The 16,408-nt window shown below is 40.1% G+C and overlaps 1 protein-coding gene across 1 annotated transcript; it reads left to right on the forward strand.

Moving 5' to 3' along the window:
- Positions 1-8,971: 8,971 nt before the first annotated feature.
- Positions 8,972-10,925, forward strand: LOC128056663 (prolyl-tRNA synthetase associated domain-containing protein 1). Its single transcript, XM_052649470.1, has 2 exons — positions 8,972-9,061; positions 10,151-10,925. The coding sequence occupies exons 1-2, from the start codon at positions 8,978-8,980 to the stop codon at positions 10,580-10,582; spliced, it is 516 nt and encodes a 171-aa protein (XP_052505430.1). The 5' UTR covers positions 8,972-8,977; the 3' UTR covers positions 10,583-10,925.
- Positions 10,926-16,408: the final 5,483 nt, after the last annotated feature.

A 16,408-nucleotide genomic window follows, 5' to 3' on the forward strand; every position in this document is an offset into this window, starting at 1 on the left:
CGGGATTCTGAAGGGGGCGGAGATCACCTTCCGGACCTGCAGGACAGTCAATCAGCCAGTCCGTCCCTGAAACGGTCCCTCTCCGGCTTCCGTTGCCGCCGGAAGCGGCTCTACGCGGAATTCGGAAGTCCCTACTTCGGAACAGTAGCTGTAAAGTTTGTCGAAGCCGTACCGGTGTTGCTGTGCGTGGATGAATAATCGCTTTTACAAATCCCTTCCCCTTGCCTGGTGGCTCAGAGGTTAGAGCGTCTGCCTGCAATGTGGGAGACCTGCGTTCGATCCCTGGGTCGGGAAGATTCCCCTGAAGACGGAAATGGCAACCCACTCCAGTACTCTTGCCTAGAGAATCCCACGGACGGAGGAGCCTGGTGGGCTACAGTCCACGGAGTCGCAAAGATCGGACACGACTGAGCGACTTCACTTTTACTCCCCAGAAAGTAAATTACTGCAATTCTGGGGCCGTGAGTGTCCTCCATGCGTACGCTCAAGGCAAAGTTAAACGGGGAAATGTGGGAGAAATACGTCCTTAAAACACATACTTCCAAAAAGGGAGAAATGCAAGGGAAAGCGGTGATAGAGTTAGTGATGAGGAAGGAGCGCTTTCTCTTTTAAAAGTCGCTTCCTGTGGGTGGCATTTGAAGTGGTAAAGCTAGAGTGGGCCCCAATCCCAGTTCATTCCCAGCGGTGACTCAGGGACCTTTTTGTAAACTCCCTGTGCTGCAGCTTTGCAATATGGTAATACTGGAGTGGGTAGCCATCCATTCCCTTCTTTAAGGGATCTTTCTGACCCAGGGATCGCACCTGGGTCTCCTGCATTGCAGACAAGATTCTTTACCGACTAAGCCACCAGGGAAGCCCTGGTAATGGTGGTGGTTTCATCCCTAAGTGATGTCCAACTCTTGCAACCCCATGGACTGTAGTCTGCCAAGCTCCTCTGTCCACGGGATTCTCAAGCAAGAATACTGGAGTGGGTTGCCATTTCCTTCTCCAAAGGATATTCCCGACCTGGATGTTAAACTCGGGTCTCCTGCATTGCAAGCAGATTTTTTTTACTAACTGAGCTGAGGGAAGCCCCATGGTAATAATAGTAGCTGCTTAGTAAGATAGCAGTAGCAGGAAGGTTCATAAAGTAGCTGGTTCATAAGGGTTTGCTGTTGTGATTATTAGCTTCCTCCCAGAACATTTCCACACCTTGATGGGACGTTGTCTTCTGGCTTGTCACCTTGACCTCAACCGCCACTATTCTCAAGTCTTAAGTATTGTTTTATTTCTGTCCTCAAGGTCTAACACTACCCTAGGCTAATGATGTAGGTATATTAGAGTTTCTTACTGTTATCTGCTTTCTCCCTCCCTAGTGTGGACTCCTAACTCATGCCCTATCCCCCCTAGTGTGGACTCCTAACTCATGCCCTATCCCCCCTAGTGTGGACTCCTAACTCATGCCCTATCTCTTTTTTTGTTTGTCTCCCCAGTGTCACCACAAAGATGTGTAGGCAGTGTTGATGAATGATTGAATGGAAACCTCTGTCTGTCTAGAAAATCTTTTTAATGAACCTAACACACTTGAAAACTACTGAAGTGCGTTTCAGTTTGCTATTTTACTTACCTTTCACACTCACTGAAGTGCAATTTCTGTAAGAAATTCTTTGCTCTCTCTGCCTTGCCAAATAGTTAAGAAGCAGAAATTGAGTGGCAGAACATCAAAGTAATGGTCATACCATTCTCCCCAATGTTAGAGTGAAAATAACCAATACATTTCTGATCACGAAGATATACATACTAATGTGGAACATTCAAGCAATACACCAAAACACAGAAAGTGGAAGGAGCAAGGAAGGAAGGAAATGAGGAAGGAAATAGAATGAGGGCAGTTAAACAGGCACCAACCTGAAAAAGTCTAAGCTGGAAACTTCTGAACAACAAAATAATGGAGTATTAGATTATAACTCAAAATAACAAATGAGGGATAGGGAGAAATCCTCCTTATAGAATTCCATGTTTATTAACTTCAACTATGAGTTAAAGCTTAGTTCCCACCTCCAATCCCTTGGGTGTGGACTGGACTTAATGACTTCCTTCCAAAGAACAGAATATGGAAAGGGAAAAATAGTACCTTCTTAACAGAGAATCTGGCAGACACCACCTTAACCAACTGATCAAGGTAAACATCAGTAATGTCATGTCGACATCACATACCCCCTGAAATGATGTGATAAGGACACTACATCTCTAACATTTGTCCCCAAAACCCACAACCCTACTACAATCATGGGGGAAACATCAGACAACCCAAATTAAAGAGCATTCTACAAAATACCTGAGCAGAATTCTTCAAAGTTGTCAAGGTCATGAAAAACAATGAAAGACAAGGAAACTATGACAGATCTGAAGAATAAGGAAACGTAATGACTGACTACAATGTGGGGTCCTGTATAGAGTCCAGGAACACAAAAGCATACTAGTGGAAAAACTTGTGAAATCTAAATAAAATCTGTAGTTTAGTTGATTCTAATACCCCAGTGTTAATTTCTTAATTATCACAAACACATCACAATAATATTAACATTAGAGGAAACTGAGTGAAGGACAGTCAGGAACTATCTACTATCTTTGCAAATTAAAATTTATTTGAAAAATTTTTGGTTGCGACACTCAACTTGTGGGATCTTAGCTCACAAACCAGGGATCAAACCCAAGGCCCCAGCAGTGAAAGCCCAGAGTCCCAACCACTGGATCACCAGGGAATTCCCTAAAAAGATTTCTTTATAAATTTTCCCCCTTCGTAAAATAGTTCAGTCACCTGCATTTATCAGATACTACCCTCTCCTGGGCTTCCCTGGTGGCTCAGTGGCAAAGAATCCGCCTGCCAATGCAGCAGACGGGTTTGATCCCTGGGTTGGGAAGATCCCCTGGAGATGGAAATGGCAACCCACTCCAGTATTCTTGCCTGGAAAATCCCATGAATAGAGGAGCCTGGCGGGCCACACTCCATAGTGTCACAAAGAGTTGGACATGACTTAGCAACTAAACAAACCCCTCTCCCAGCATCATGACATTTCATATTCAAGTTCTGTGACTAGATGTCTAGCTCAAGTTCATGTTGATAATTTTGATTTAATGTCTCATGTTATTTCCAATGTAAATTTGAGACTGTATTTGCTTTAAGGACAAGGGACCATGCAAAGGATGGCATTTCTTTTCTATTTAATACAATGCTGACATGTATGTTTGATAAATAAATATGCATGAACTTGGGTTAGGATAGTTTCTAAACAGTGATATAAGATTCTTTTACCATAGATTTAGCTCCATTTTATAATAAAAATCTTTGGTTGTAAGACTTGTTTGGAGCAGGATACCTGGTCATCACACCACAGGTAGACTGTAATTATGGTATCCCTGGTGGTTCAGACAGTAAAGAATCTGCCTGCAATGCAGAAGACCTGGGTTCAGTCCCTGGGTTGGGAAGATTCCCTGGAGAAGGGCGTTGCAACCCATTCCAGTATTCTTGCCTGGAATCCTCATGAACAGAGGAGCCTGCCGGGTTGCAGCCCATGGGGTTACCAAAAGTCAGACATGACTGAGTGACTAAGCACAGCACATAGCACAGAATACAATTAAGAGAACATTAGTGTAGACCAGGAGAGATGATGGTAATTTGGGGTAGAGTTATGGAAGTGGTTAGAGTAGAAGGATTTAAGAAACTGAATTGTGATGCATTGTCAGTGGGGCAGGGGGAGGGCTTCACACCTGGCATAACTGATGGATGGCAGTTCATTTCTAAAGAGATTTCCAGGTCAGAACACCTTCCTTGTCTAGACAATGTGCTGGATGGCATTATCAATTTTCCTCTTTGTGTTTCTCTTTTGTAGCTGTCATGCAGACCTTATTCTTGGTTAATTGTTTCCTTACTTTTGTACATGACTCATATTTCTTTTTTTAAAAAAACTTTATTTGTATTGGGGTATAGCCGATTAACAAACGATGTTATGATAATTTCAGGTGAATGGTAAAGGGACTCAGACATACATATACATGTACCCATTCTCACCCAAACTCCCCTCTCATCTAGGCTGCCACACAACACTGAGCAGAGTTTCCTGTGCTATACAATAGGTCCTTGTTGGTTATCCATTTTAAACATAGCAGTGTGTACATGTTCATTCCAAACTCCCTGACTGTCCCTGCTCTCCCCCGGCAACCATAAGCTTGATGTCAAGGTCTGTGAATCTGTTTCTGTTTTGTAAGTTCATTTGTATCCTTCCTTTTTAGATTCCACATATAATAGATGTCATATTTTTTCTTCTCTTACTCCACTCAGTATGATACTCTCTACGGAACAACAGACTGGTTCCAAATAGGTAAAGGAGTACGTCAAGGCTGTACATTGTCACCATGCTTATTTAACTTATATGCAGAGTACATCATGAGAAATGCTGGGCTGGAGGAAGCACAAGTTGGAATCAAGATTGCCAGTAGAAATATCAATAACCTGAGATATGTAGATGACACCACCCTTATGGCAGAAAGTGAAGAAGAACTAAAGAGCCTCTTGATGAAAGTGAAAGAGGAGAGTGAAAAAGCTGGCTTAAAGCTCAACATTCAGAAAACGAAGATCATGGCACCTGGTCCCATTACTTCATGGCAAATAGATGGGGAAACAGTGGCTGACTTTATTTTTTGGGGCTCCAAAATCACTGCAGATGGTGATTGCAGCCATGAAATTAAAAGACGCTTACTCCTTGGAAGGAAAGTTATGACCAACCTAGATAGCATATTCAAAAGCAGAGATATTACTTTGTCAACAAAGGTCCGTCTAGTCAAGGCTATGGTTTTTGAAGTCATCATGTATGGATGTGAGAGTTGGACTATAAAGAAAGCTGAGTGCCGAAGAATTGATGCTTTTGAACTGTGGTGTTGGAGAAGACTCTTGGGAGTCCCTTGGACTGCAAGGAGATCCAACCAGTCCATCCTAAAGATCAGTCCTGGGTGTTCTTTGGAAGGAGTGATGCTAAAGCTGAAACTCCAATACTTTGGCCACCTGATGTGAAGAGCTGACTCATTTGAAAAGACCCCGATGCTGGGAAAGATTGAGGGCAGGAGAAGGGGATGACAGAGGATGAGATGGTTGGATGGCATCACCGACTCAATGGATATGGGTTTGGGTGGATTCTGGGAGTTGGTGATGGACAGGGAGGCCTGGAGTGCTGCAGTTCATGGGGTCCCAAAGAGTTAGACACGACTGAGCGACTGAACTGAACTGATGTCCATCCATGTTGCTGCAATATGGCATTATTTCATTCTTTTTAACAGCTGAGTAATATTCCATTTTATGTATATACATCTTCTTTATCCATTTCTCCATCAGTGGACATTTACATTGCTTCCATTTCTTGGTTACTGCAAACAGTGCTGCAATGAACATTGGGGTACATGTATCTTTTTGGATCATGTTTTTCTCCAGATATGCGCCCACGAGTGGGACTGCACGGTCATATGGTAGCTCTGTTTTTAGTTTTTTAAGAAACCTCCATATTGTGCTCCGTAGTGGCTGTACCAATTTACATTCCCACCAATAGTGCTGGAAGCTTCTCTCCTGGTCACATCCCCTCTAGCATTTATTGTTTGTGGATTTTTTGATGATAGTCATTCTGGCTTGTGATTTACATTTCTTAGCTACAATTCTTCTTAGATTTCAATTCTTCTTTTTCCCCTTCTTTCAATGCTCAGGTCTCCATGATTGAATTTGGGTGTTCTTGAAAGTCTTCAAATATTTAAGGACAATAATTTGGGATATGCCACATCTTCATATATGTGGTCCTTGGTATTCTGATGCTTTCCATTTTTATTCTGAGAGCGTAGTGAAAAAAATAAGCCTCACCATATCTTATATACCAAAGTAAAATTTAAATATTAATGAGTTGAGTATTTCTAAGAAAAAAAAAAAAAGATTGCATATTCTATTGCTAGAGGTTAGCTTTCTATACCTAGATCAGATTAACTTAAAAAAAAAACACACATTTGGTTACACAAAAATAAGTAACATCTGTAGGTAAAACCAAACTAAAAAAAAAAAATCCCCTCTTGTGAATTCCCTGGCAGTCCTGTGGTTAGGAGTCTGGGCTTTCACTGCCAGGTGCCCCAGTTTGATCCTTGGTTGGGGAACTATGATCTCTGAAAGGTATATGGTGTGGGGGGGGAAACCTCCTCTTTAATGGAAAAAGTATATATGATATTTGGAGTATATAGGACAAATGAAAGACACACAACTTGATTATTTAAAGAGCTCACATAAACCAATGTGAAAGCCATTAACATTCACTCCATAGCTAAATGAGCCAAGACAGAAATGAAACTAACTCACAAATGGGGAAATAAAATAATAAACATAGAAAAAATGTTCTGAGTGGTCCCTTTCCCCTTATCTAAGTTTTCTAAATACTCTTTAATGTGGTACATTTCTTTTGCTGTTGATCTGAATTTAGGTGGCCACGGGCAGATGCCTGTTGATTCCATAATCAAGCATCAAAGAACTGGATGGACTGTTTGAAGGAAGACATGGCATAATAATTTTAAGAGGTTGGTTAAACTGAGACCTTTTAAAATTGCACTGTCCAAGGCTAATTCTGGGTGAATTATGAAGTTGGCTCTGATTTTCTCTTTCACAGCTGCCTCTGAGGCTGTCCTGTGGGGGAGGACTCAAATATAGTCCACCTTTGGTATCCAAGGGGTGTTAGTTCCAGGGATCCTCCACAGACGCCAAAATTTGTAGATGCTTAAGTTCCTTATATAAAATGGTGCAATTTTGCATATGACCTATACACATCCTCCTGTATACTTTAAATAATCTCTAAATAATATCTAATACACTGTAACTATGTAAACAATTGCTAGTGTGTGGGAAACTCAAGTTTTGGCATTTGGAACTTACTAGAATTTTTTTTTTTTTCCATCTGTTGTTGGTTGAATTCATGGATTCAGACCTGTGCATATGACAAGACAACTGAACTTTGCAGTATCTTCTTAAGAGCATTCTTCGCCAGGCCTTCCATTTGCACCCCAGAGATGACCTAAATATATTCCTACTAGAGTTAAATGTCCCTAGGAATAGCTATGATTTAGCTCAGATTCTATTACTGAATTGGTCTACTTGGCTTGTGCTGGGGTTCTAGCCCTAGCCATGAACCCTTGTCCCAGTCAGGAAGGTTCTTTTCCTGAACAGATTTGTACAGCCAATAATAAATCCTATGCTAAGACTGGAACAGCACAAGCTTTATTCAATGGCTAAAGAATGGAGAATCTTGTGTACAAATCAACCTAATTCAAGGGGAGACACTATTTATATAGGAGGGTGGAGATAGAAGGGAGGGAATTGGAAAGAGTGAGAGGAATATTCATGACTTACCTGAGAAGAGCAGTGTGGTTTGGACCTGGCACTGATATAACTCTCTTTTTCGGTCTTTGTAACCCTTTTCTAGAGGAGATCAGCCCTGGGATTTCTTTGGAAGGAATGATGCTAAAGCTGAAACTCCAGTACTTTGGCCACCTCATGAGAAGAGTTGACTCATTGGAAAAGACTCTGATGCTGGGAGGGATTAGGGGCAGGAGGAGAAGGGGACGACAGAGGATGAGACGGCTGGATGGCATCACTGACTCAATGGATGTGAGTTTGAGTGAGCTCCGGGAGTTGGTGATGGACAGGGAGGCCTGGTGTGCTGCGATTCATGGCGTAACAAAGAGTCGGACACCACTGAGCGACTGAACTGAACTGAACCCTTTTCTGGTTGTTGTCATGGCAACTGTCAACTGTCACTGCACTTATGGGTGTATCATTTAGCATGCACTGACTATATAATGAGGCTCTAGGTCTACTGGAAGTTAAATCTTCAACCATCTAGTGCCTAATTGGATCTAACCAGTCCCTGGTTTTTGCTTTGCAGCTCCCTCCCAAAACTTCAGATAAGAGCAACTGGTTTCCATTCAAGAGAGGGGTAGGGGTATGATTCTGGGGCAACAGTTTTGGTAACAATTGGAAGCTTAATCTAAACTCATAAATGAAACTCTAGTGGAATTTCAGGCCTCATTCAAGGTGGGGAGTGAGGGTTTTGCAGGATAGTGGAAAACACTCCACCAAGAGGCAGGAAAAAATGCCTCTGAAAAAGGTAGTCAAAAGGATAGAGATTCTGGCTCTTTCTCTGCTTGTTGGTCCACAACCTTAGGAAGTTCCCCAGGTGAAACCACTGCGCGCACACACACACCCAGAAACCCCACCCTCCACCCCAGAAGGGCAAGGAAAGACTGAAGAGGCAGGGCATTCCTCATTGATAGGTGGCAGTTTTAATAATATTCGAAGGAACTTATATTGGTGGTTTGTCTTGGGCATCCACTTGCCAGCATCTTAAGAATTTATCTAGAGGCCTTAAGGGGCGAAAGGGGCCTCACTTACCTAAAAAGTCCAGGTTTCAATGACACATTACTCTCTCAAGGCTGCATCCTTCAAGTAGCACCTAGCTCAGAACAGTGGGTAGTATGTACATTCCAAGGGCAGAAGGGATAAGGAGACTGCCTCAGTCTGCTTCCTGGGTAAACCCGAGACCACATACAATGAATCACTCCCTCAACATTCCTTAAGTTGAGTTGTTAGGTTTAAATCTATTTAAATGGAAGACAAGCTGGGTATAGGGAACCTGCGGCGGGTATGGAGTGGGCTGTGAGAACGCAGGCGCCTCCCTCTTGCGGGACGCGGGTTAAGGACACTGCATGTCAGGGGAAGGATGTCCTTGCGGACTCGGACGAACCTCAGGAACAAACGGTAGATGTCGAGCGAACACGGTACAACCTCGCCTCCAGAAAACGCGGGCGCTGGACTTCCAGCACCGCCCCTGTCCCTCCAGGAACTTCCGCCTCGGCCTGCAGTGGGCGGTCCGCGGGAAGCCACGCCCAGTTCCGCGTCTCTCGCCGCCGCCACGAGGACAACATGGCAGGCGCCGAGTTGCGGGCGGCGCTGGAGCAGCGGCTCGCCGCCCTGGCCATCCGCACAGAGGTCGTGGAGCACCCGGAGGTGAGACGCTCCCCCAGGACCACCCCGGGAGGAAGTGGGCTCTACTGCAGCGTCTGCGAGGCGAAGCCGCTGAGACTAGACGTCCCGGGGGGTCACTGTAAAGTCTGTTCCTAAGGCATTTCCCGGAATCCAGAGTAGAGAGGGATCTGAATGCACCATCGAGTGCATTTCCACTTGGGACTCTGCTGTTATTATGAAAAAACCTGTTTTCCTTTTGGAGCGATTTTTTTTAATTTTGGGAACTAGCGCAACATATTGAGAACTTGTGCATCTCAAACTGGCCTGGGTATGTAAGTTGCCAAGCAGTAAAACGTTTCTGCAGTGGCTATGATGCATGCGGGACACCAGGGTTAGAGTTTGGTGTTTTTTTTAACGATTCAGTTGATTGATGGAGACTTTTTGTTTTTGCAAGTACCTCACGTAGCCAGTATATAACCTGACTGTTGGGAGGACAGTTTTTGCCTAACTCTTGAGTAACAGCTCCTGATAACTAGCTAGATACGGTGATAGTCTTCAAAGGGTAGAGAAATTCATCAAAACTATTTTCTTTGACTCTTTTGCCTCGATACTCTCTCCCTTTTTACTGTGCATATTGCCAGCGTTTCTGATGTTCTTTTTATACTAGTCCAGGCTCTCATTTCCTGCCCTCACTCCCTCTCTGTAGTTATATTTTATAGAGTAGAGGTTGTATTATGATCTGGATGGAATGCCAAGGAATAGGAGTCTGGGCTGCTATAAACTCCCCCCCCCCCCGCCCCTTTTTATTGGAGTATAGTTGATTTACAGTGTTGTGAGGGCTGCTATAAACTCGACTAAAAGTCTAAAGGAAAAACAAAAATAGCATTTTAGAAATGTGAAGGTTTAGCCAGCATATTGCAATGGAGAACTGGCCAAAGAGAAACTACTTGAGGTCCGAGATGAGATATAATTATTTGATAATAGGCTGGGAATCGGTTGCTACCAGTGATATCCTGGACACCGAGTACTCCCTAACCACGCTGTTTAGACCCAGCAAGCAATGTATATATAACTGTACGTTTGCAGTGTACATGCATGTTATTTTAAAAGTTCTCATGTGGTATTTTACAGGTGTTTACAGTTGAAGAAATGATGCCTCATATCCAGCATTTGAAAGGAGCACACAGTAAGAACTTATTTCTTAAGGACAAAAAGAAAAAAGGCTATTGGCTGGTGACAGTTCTTCATGATAGACAAATTAATTTAAATGATCTCGCCAAGCAGTTAGGTGTTGGGAGTGGAAACCTGCGGTTTGCCGATGAAGCAGCCATGCTAGAAAAACTGAAAGTTGGCCAAGGTTGTGCCACCCCGTTGGCACTCTTCTGTGATGATGGAGATGTGAAGTTTGTTCTGGATTCTGCCTTTTTGGAAGGTGGACATGAAAAGGTGTACTTTCATCCAATGACCAATACTGCAACCATGGGATTGAGCCCTGAAGACTTTCTCACATTTGTGAAGAACACAGGACATGATCCCATAATACTAAACTTTGATAAAAACTAACTGGGCTAAAGTTCAGAGTATTTATTTCTGAAAGCTGTTTTTCTTACTTGTAATTATAAGAAGCATTAAAAGTGGGAAGATATATCTAGCACTCGGTTTGGTGACTACCTGAACTATTGAAAAACTATCTCATCTTAAAGTTTTTCTTTTTTTAAATATATTGAGGTAGCTTTAGTCAGGCCAGAGGTTCCACCCTCCCCATCCCCATGATTACTTGTTACAAGAATGCCTTCCTTAACATCAGGAGTTCCCTGGTTGCCCTGTGGTTAGGAATCCAGGCTTTCACTGCCTGGCTCAGGTTCAGTGCCTAGTCACAGGAACTGAGATTCCCACACGCAGCAGGGTGGCCAAAAAAGAATAAATTAACATCAAAACTAAGATTATTTATCTAAGATTAACTGTCTTACATCTTATTTATTATACTTGAAAAAAAGCAAGTTGCAAAAATAGCGTATGTAAAATTATACATGTGATAGTGACATACAGGGGAAAAAATAAAAAATAATATGGGAAGACATTAAATTGTAAATAGTGGTTATCTCGAGGGAATGAGGATTAAGGAATAAGAATTTCCCAGCAGTATAATTAAACAAGGGGGCAAGGGAAAACCTTTCTGTTACCAAGTGTTTGTTTTTAAACCAATGCTTTTTTTCCCCCAGTGAAAATATAAGCTAATTTTTAAAATAAAATTCTATCGTTACAATATCTTAATCTAGAAAAACCCTCAAAGTAGGAATAGAAAATATGCCGTAATCATTATACTAATGAAATTACATTTTAACTCAGGAGCAGAACATACAGAGGCCATTAAGGATTTGTTTGTTCTTTGTTCAGAGGTTAGAAATTTGAACATGCTTGAACAAGTTTCTGTCCTTTAGGCTATATTAAATTTACTCATTTTTCAATTACGCATCTAAAAAGTGTAAGATAAATTTTATACACATATAAACGAAAACGTGTAAGAACCCAGGATTAGGTATTGTCAGTTGCCATATAGAAGCTAGTTCAAAAACAGTGAGGAAAATTAATGTATTTTTTCACCTCTCTTAAACTCAAATAAGACCCTAATTGAGGGTCTGAGTAGGCTACAAAACAGCCTAGAGGACTTAGGAAAATTCTCATTTCCTCTAGTACAATCGGATATTTGAGAGATAAAATGTTTCTTCCTAAGGTTGAACATGCAGTAATTGCTTCCGGTAGAGAGACCATTTTTAATTTGTACCGATTTGCATTACTGAAAGGCAAAGGTAAAAACTTGTCATTTTTCAATATTATGTGGTTAGAGACTACAAGTCTACTGATGGCAGAATTTTTATAAAATATAGATGAGTGAGTTAGTAAGAAATATCTTCCATCAATGATAACATTCTGGGATGCTACAATGGTTTTTTGCCTACTCGGTATTATATCTCTAAGAAAGATATAGGTTGCTTTGAATATAAAATGAAGGTTTACTGAATAGAATCAAAGACACTGAGGACCTCAGCAAACTGGTCTGTCTTCCTCACCTTAGAGTGAAAATAGGCCCAGAAAGACTGACCTGCCCAATGACACAAGTCAAGTTGCCATCTCCTAACACTGTGCCTCCCAAAGTCTGTGTGAAAACGGAAAGAGACTGATGTGTACAGTCTATTATTAATGGCACTTCTGGGACTGACAAAACCAATAGACTCTTCTTTTTCTCCCCGAACCTCTAATACTCATCCCAGAGTGATTAGAACAGAGGTAAACAAGATTATGTCTGAAAATTGGTTTTCTAGGGCGAAGAGAAAGGAAAGAATAATACTTGGTTAAATTATATGTTATGATTGCTAACCACTTGTTATAAAAATCATATCAGTTTGACAAGTGAATGTTAAACCAACTTAATTTTTTTAGGAGAAATAAAAGTTAAAAACTAAAATGAAAAATGTTTTTGAAAAAAGATCAGCCAAATGATGGTGTCTTTTTTGTTATGAACTGGGTTTTTTGTTATCAACTGTGGCTTTAATATAGCCAAGTAATAAACATTTTGCCATTTAACTCCAGATTTCTCAGTAGCATTACTTTAAAGGAAATGTTACAGCTCTTGTATTATTTGATTTGGTATTTAATAACAGTTATAAGTACAATGGCAAACATTGAAAGAGAGAACCCTTAGAAAAGAAAGACAATTTAAAATCAGGTTTTGTTAAAGGGTGTTATAAGTGCAACTTTATCCATAAGCATTCCTTTTAAGGCATTTTCACTGTTGTCCAAATATCTCAACTTGTACATCAAGGTTTATATTATAAAATGGGCTCCGTCTGTATTATTCATTCAAGGCTTAAAGAAAAAAACATATCTCAGGACTAAGAGTAGCAGGAAAAAAAAACACAAAACTTCACTTTTCTCATAAAAAGTAACTTAAAGTACAAAAGTTATTTAGCATACATTATTACTCCTCATTGTAATTCCAGATTTGGTACAATATCTTTTTCACTTCCTGACATAAACTGTTAAGACAGTACAGGCTGTAATAATATTTATTTGTGAGGTGGCTGCAATTCTGTAATACACACAGTGATTTTTAAATAGGCTCTTACCATGCCTTGCATGAAAGGTGCTACATACAAACCTGTTTCGTGAACTCTTTGGTAACCACCAGTTCAAAAACTTGGACCGAACATTTCCACACTGCCAGATCTCAAGCACTTTATTGGAGCTCTGGGCCGAACCTATTACCCTGTATATAAATTCTTTAGTTTCCAAGGGGGATTAGAGCCGTATAATTAAAATCATGTCAGGCGCCAGTCAGGAAAGTGGCCCCAGTTATTGTACTTTCTAGTTGGCTACATGGTTTCGTTTGGCAGAAGTAGTTTATCTAAAGGAAAAGCATGACTTCCTACTAAGTTTGCTTCTGATGCTATCTTTTGGAAATGGTAAAACACTCATGTGGTCATTTAGTCCTTTTTTGAAACGGTATGAGAAAGGTGACGAATGTGATTTGAGAATATGCCTACTTTTTGCAGTCTCAGGTGTTCTTGGTCGTCTTGCTGCATTTTCTGAGTCAGCCCTTTACAGGCGACCCTTAAGCATTTTCTAACTGAAGCAATAATGTGTTGCTTCAGTCAGCAGGGTCTCTGTTTTAGGATATTAGTGTCCTGGAGAGATCAAGCTGTGGTGTCACACACCCTCACTGGACTACCTCCTACTCATTAAATTTCAACTTGAAGCAAATGTCCTGGGATGTGTCCTAGTTGTGCAAATTAGATGCTAGTTAATATAAATCTAAGTTACACACTTACTGTATTTAGCTAAAACATAATTTCTATATTTACTCTCAATTTATCCACCTAAAAATGAATTTACAGTTTTTACATGCAGACGTCTCTAGACTGCCACAGTGCCCATTATCAGTCTGATACTTGAATCTAGGAAATCTTGATGGAGACATGTTTCACAGTCTAGAGAATAGGTTTTAAATATGTCTGTTGTGCAATATTTGTATCTTAGTAAGAATCCTTTGTATTTATATTTACATAGCACCTTTCATCCAAGAATTTAAAAGTGATTTAACTTTACAGCATTATTTGGTGGCAAAACCTAAATTCCATTTCAGTTTCAACTATACATGCCATATTTCTTTTCACTAATGGTCTTTCTGAAAGTAGACTATCTTCTGAAAGTAGAACACAACACTGTTACTGGCCTACCAAAAAGAGAGGGGGAAAAAAGAGAAGGGCATGAGGAAGGAGGGGGAGAGGGAGACACATTTTTCATGGCTACTAGGTTAGTGATGAAACACACAATTCATAAACCACACACTATGGAATTTTTCCAAAAAGATTTTTAGAGCTGGTAGTGAGAGCCTAAGAAGTACATTGTTAAAATTAAAAAGTCAGTATCTTTCTCATTTCAGACCTTTAAGATTATTCATACATTTATGTTAAATAATGAATTTGCATTAACATATATCAATGCAATTTTTGATTGCATAAGAAAATAAAACTGTGATAGAAAATTGGAACTACAAAAAAATTGATGTTTCCCTGGGTTAACTAAATTTACTTTTTTGTGCTTCTTTCAAATGTAAAACAAATGCATACAAATATTTCAGAAGTACTGATAACAGTTACCAACTTTAATGTAGTCTTATAAAGGACAAAACCAAAAATTCTTATTAATAAGTGATAACCTTAATAATAAATGAGTTCCTGGCAAAATGCGGATCGTAGTAAATTATTTACATTATTTTTGCCATAAGAAAACTTCTTAAGCAACAGTCAGCTCTCAAGTTAAAAAAAACGTACATACATAACCCAACACTAAAGAAGGGAAATGAGTTCAAACACAATAGCTTTATCTTGGGAATGTCTTTTTCTAGAAAACCACCTTACTAAAAAAAAGTTTCAGAAAAACACGTTCTAATTACCTTGGATCCATGTGTGAATGAATTACTTAGTGTTCCTTAGCAGGGAATATGGAAATATTAATATCACTGTAAATTGTTTTATAACTCCTATCATGGATTTTTCAGTTATTTCATAAACTGAGTTTCTTTTGCAGTGCATCAAAATAGTCGGCTTAAAAATAAGAGAGTACCAACACATGCAGTCTGCTAACCAAATAAGGCTCTGACATGCCTAAACAATGTTCTCTGTATCTTGATATATAGTACATTCCACAGCATACTACAGCATTTAATTTAGGTTTACACAACTAAATATAAATGGCTAGACTTAGGCTAATACTTAGCAGAAGCATTAAGCAAACATGGATAAATTCATAAACAAATGATGAAAGAAGTATATTCTTGGAGTACTTCTTGAACCCTTAAAACACTTGGTCCTTAGCGAGAGAACATGCTTTATTCAGTAGATTTTAAAAGTACAATGTACATAATAAGTCACAAAAACCTCCTAAAAATTTTGGCAGTTGACTCCAGTAGTACTCCTTGATTCAAGGAAGGAATGAAGGTTTGTATTTCTTTCCTGCTCTAGTCACGAAGGATTGTTAAGTCTCCTTAAAGATTTTAAAAAATGATTCCTATAGTTGGGTGTCTTGTTACTTCAGAAATAAAGGCTTCATACTGAGAAACTGAAGGACACTTTTCTCTCTGTATTTAGTTGGAAAGTAGAAAGAAAGAAAATATAAGAAAAGTTTGAAGATAAGAGATATAACATACAGAGCAACCACTAAAAGAACAGCATGCACTAGGTACTTTTACAGGGAGAAGAGTGACAGAGAGTCAGAGAATTTGTCTAAGCAGCTCTTCGTAAAAAAGACATTTAATTTCTTCTCCTCAATTACCAAGAACACTGCACAGAAGTTACATTCCTACCAGAAAGATTTTAAACTGAAGAAATAATTTCTAAAACATTATTCATTAGTAAAATCAAATTTAAATTGAGGGGAAAAAATATTTTTAAAGATTGTTTTCCTGCACTAAAGGGCTTCCCGGGTAGCTCCAATGGTAAAGAATCTGCCTGCAATGCAGGAGACCCGGGTTTGATCCTATGTTGGGACGATCCCCTGGAGAAGGGCATGGCAACCCACTCCAGTATTCTTGCCTGGAAGATTCCACGGACAGAGGAGCCTGGTGGGCTACAGTCCATGGGGTCGCAAAGAGTCGGACACAACTGAGCGTGCACTGATGGCCAAACACTGAGGAATCATGTAATTTTGATTTACTTACTAATCAGACACACAGAAAATCATGAATTAAGCAAGCAATATTTACATCTGTTAATGCAATGTGCACTTGTTCTTATACTTAATGCAGTTAGTTTGTACAAATGAGATTAATCTCATTTACATTTTAAGCAAGAAACTCACCACTTGGCCCACATGTCATGTAGTGGGGTT

The sequence above is a fragment of the Budorcas taxicolor genome, chromosome 11 (genome assembly GCF_023091745.1).
Source record: "Budorcas taxicolor isolate Tak-1 chromosome 11, Takin1.1, whole genome shotgun sequence".
In the NCBI taxonomy this organism is placed as follows: domain Eukaryota; kingdom Metazoa; phylum Chordata; class Mammalia; order Artiodactyla; family Bovidae; genus Budorcas; species Budorcas taxicolor.